We start from the raw sequence: 4,097 nt of genomic DNA on the forward strand, positions 1-4,097 counted from the left end.
GAATATGCTTGTTTTTAATTTAAAAAAGAAAATATCCTTTTAACTATATTTTTTTATTTATTAAAAATATTTTTGAAACATTTAAAGACATACATATATACGTATATACATATATACATATATACAAATATACATATATACAAATATACATATATACATATATACATATATACATATATACATATATACATATATATATATATACATATATATATATATATATATATATATATATATATATATATATATATATATATATATATATATATATATATATATATATATATATATATATATAAATGAAACATATATATATATAAATGAAACAAGAAGACAAAGAAAAGTTTTTTTTACATTGTTAAAATTAATGGATAAATGGATTATTTGGGGGAATAAATTGATAACTCAGATTTTTCAAATGAAATAACACTTTTTCATTTTTTTCCATGTAAATAACTTTTAATCTAATACTTGATTTGTTGTTAGTTATTTAACAAAAAGTTCAATGTTGTTTCGTGTTGTGACATGTCTTGTTGGCATTCAGAGGTCCAAGTTGCTCCCAGCACCGAGTGCCACGCACGATTGGATCGGTCCACCTAACCCACTTTCCAACCTGCGACCGATCATCTATCGTAAAGGGAAGAATGAGTCAGAAGTTGAGAGACGCCTGAGGAATATGCGGCAGGACACCGAAGACTGGAACCACCAATTTTGGGCCGAGCAGAACCTCATGTTCGGCAAGGTACTTCAATGTATTCATTCGTGTCCATTTGATTAAACCCATTAATCATTTGTTTGTGTTCATTACAGGAAAAAGATGCCTTCATTGTCTCCCATCTTAAGACTCAAGGCTTAACTGAGTGCGATCAAAAAGGTTTTTCCAAATCACCACTTCCGGTAGTGCGCCAAAGTGGTTTGAAATGACTCCTGACGTGTGCCTTGCAGGTCGCCGCCGCACACTAAGCAGTGAGGAGATGTCCATCTTTTACAAGAATTTCTTGGACAAAAACCGAGTACGACATGCTTGCTACAATAGGTGGGTGGTCTGCACGCATGCACACAAGTGTTGTTTGGGAAACACTGATTTTCTTTCTTTTGTTTCCAGGGAGTGGTACCGGCGCAATTTGTCAATCACCTTCCTAATGGCTCGTGTTGCACTGCACAACTTGTGGAACAAGCTCAAGGATAAACACCATGGCAAATCTACATTATGATCATAAACCGATTTTGTTAACACATTATCTTAGATTGATATTGTCGCCAAAGTATCAGACTACAGCTAAATTGGTCAATTACAGGGCTGCCTGATTATCCAAACTGAATGATTAAATGTAACCAACTATTTTGGTCGTCAATTAACTCATTTGCTGCCATTGAGAATGATGTACAAACCAAAGTTGCTCGAAAAATGACGTCTTTAAACTTGGCCTAGAGCTGGGGGATAAAACAATAACAATAATTATCGTGAAATAATTTTTGTCAACGGTAATGTTTAAAACTCAAAATTCGATAATTTTAAACTGTAATACACCACCTGACCACCACAGGGAACGGGAGCGCTGTTGTGAGATGAACGCCAGTTCCAGAACAACACTCAGGAGAATGAGCAATTGACAGCAAGGAAACATATTTTTAGCATGTTAGCAATAGAGGCTAACACGGAATATGAACGCAAAAGGACAATAACACAGCCAAAATAAGTGATTATGAGATGCAAGACGACCCATCAAAAGATCCAAGTGAATTCTCTGGCATTTTTTGTAATGCCTTCACAACGCAGCCTTATTTATGTCCTTAACCCAATCATTGGAGGACAGCCTGTAATATTTTTGTTATGTGATATCAAAATGTTTTCCCATTTTATGAAAAAAGTTCTAAAAACAGTACAAAAATGTAAAGCTTTTTATGTTGGGTTAAAATTTGTTCAATTAATCCCACTTTTTTGGTTTTTGTAAATAGCCATTTGTGAAGTAAATTTACGCTGTTTCTTTTTGTGAGGGTGAAAATAGTCTGCTTACTTATTTTATTTATTTCATATTGCACAGCAACTTTTGATCTGAAGGCAAATGTATAGAAATAAAGATGCCTGTCAATATTTCAGCAGGTTTTATTCTTTCCTTTTCATAATATACGGAGGGAGTTGTCTTATTTACTTATTAAAATCATCATATTTCATATTTTCTTTTTTTATAAGGTACGGTAAGTTATTTTCATATTTAAATAAAGAGAAAAGTAATTTATTTATGTGAAAGGTATCGTGTTAATTATCAATGTCAACTGATAATTTTTTTTATCATGGATAATAATTTTTATCATATTTCCCAGCTCTAATCTGACCACATAAATATTGCTATCATACCACTTAAAACACCCAAACTATTTTTTCTTTGACAACCTTCCTACTGTAAGACCTAATTTCATAAATTAACCAATTGGCTGCAATTGACAGCAATCGGCGTTCAGTACATTTGAAATTGGATTGGCACTTAGGGTTAGACTAACTGTTTTCATAATTGAATTCTTTAGAGATGTTTTTGACCCAGAAATTGTCTGAATATGCTTGTTTTTAATTTAAAAAAGAAAATATCCTTTTAACTATATTTTTTTATTTATTAAAAATATTTTTGAAACATTTAAAGACATACATATATACGTATATACATATATACATATATACAAATATACATATATACAAATATACATATATACATATATACATATATACATATATACATATATACATATATACATATATATATATATACATATATATATATATATATATATATATATATATATATATATATATATATATATATATATATATATATATATATATATATCTATATATATATATATCTATATATATATATATATATATATATATATATATATATATATATATATATATATATATATATATATATATATATATATATATATATATATATATATATATATATATATATATATATATATATATATATATATATATATATATATATATATATATATATATATATATATATATATATATATATATATATATATATATATATATATATATATATATATATATATATATATATATATATATATATATATATATATATATATATATATATATATATATATATATATATATATATATATATATATATATATATATATATATATATATATATATATATATATATATATATATATATATATATATATATATATATATATATATATATATATATATATATATATATATATATATATATATATATATATATATATATATATATATATATATGTATATATATATATATACATATATATATACATATATATATACATATATATATACATACATATATACATACATATATATAATGTGCTGAAGCCATGAACTAGTGAAGGATCAAAGAACTGCCACAATGTAATTTCCCGAATACGGGACGAATAAAGTTATCCAATCCAATCCAACACTTCTATATAATTTAATTAAAGACAAAAATAATCTGATTGACGGAATAAAATTAAAATGATAGTTTATGGCAGCCCTTGTCAATGAACGGACAGGACTGTTATTTCTAAATAAAAATAATAATTTATCAATGGGGGTGGCCCAGTGGAACAAGTGGTTAGCGTGTCAGCCTCACAGCTCTTGGGTCCTGGGTTCAAATCCAGATCATGTCCACCTGTGTGTAGTTTTTATGAACTTAAAATGAATAAATTTAAATAATTAATAGCAGAAAAAACAAAGAATTCGCGATAAGTGAAGTCGTGATAATCGAGGCAAGACTAGTGGTTGTGTTCTTACTGCAAAACAGAAAATAACCAACAAATAGCAATGTTAATTTGTCGATATCTAGTGGTGAAAAAGAATATAGCAGGTCTTGTGCGCACATGCCGTACCCTTGATTCAGTCATCATTTTTTAGGTACAAATAAGGCTGATATTATGAGAAAATACGGTAGTAAATAAACAATAATAATTGAGAAGCGCTGCTGTAATGAAAAGAAAACGTCCTTGGTGTACTGTAGTGCGCTTTCCTTGGCGATCAGGATGCGAGCGCGTTTTACACTCCCCCCATCACCTTCCCTCTT

The 4,097-nt window shown here is 27.7% G+C and overlaps 1 protein-coding gene across 1 annotated transcript; it reads left to right on the top strand.

Moving 5' to 3' along the window:
• The first annotated feature begins 544 nt into the window (after window positions 1–544).
• Window positions 545–2,127, top strand: LOC144206377 (cytochrome c oxidase assembly factor 8-like). Its single transcript, XM_077731338.1, has 4 exons — window positions 545–742; window positions 811–874; window positions 946–1,036; window positions 1,106–2,127. Exons 1-4 carry the CDS (start codon window positions 677–679, stop codon window positions 1,212–1,214), a joined length of 330 nt encoding a protein of 109 aa, XP_077587464.1. The 5' UTR covers window positions 545–676; the 3' UTR covers window positions 1,215–2,127.
• The last annotated feature ends 1,970 nt before the right edge of the window (window positions 2,128–4,097 follow it).

The sequence above is a fragment of the Stigmatopora nigra genome, chromosome 13, assembly GCF_051989575.1.
Source record: "Stigmatopora nigra isolate UIUO_SnigA chromosome 13, RoL_Snig_1.1, whole genome shotgun sequence".
NCBI lineage: Eukaryota > Metazoa > Chordata > Actinopteri > Syngnathiformes > Syngnathidae > Stigmatopora > Stigmatopora nigra.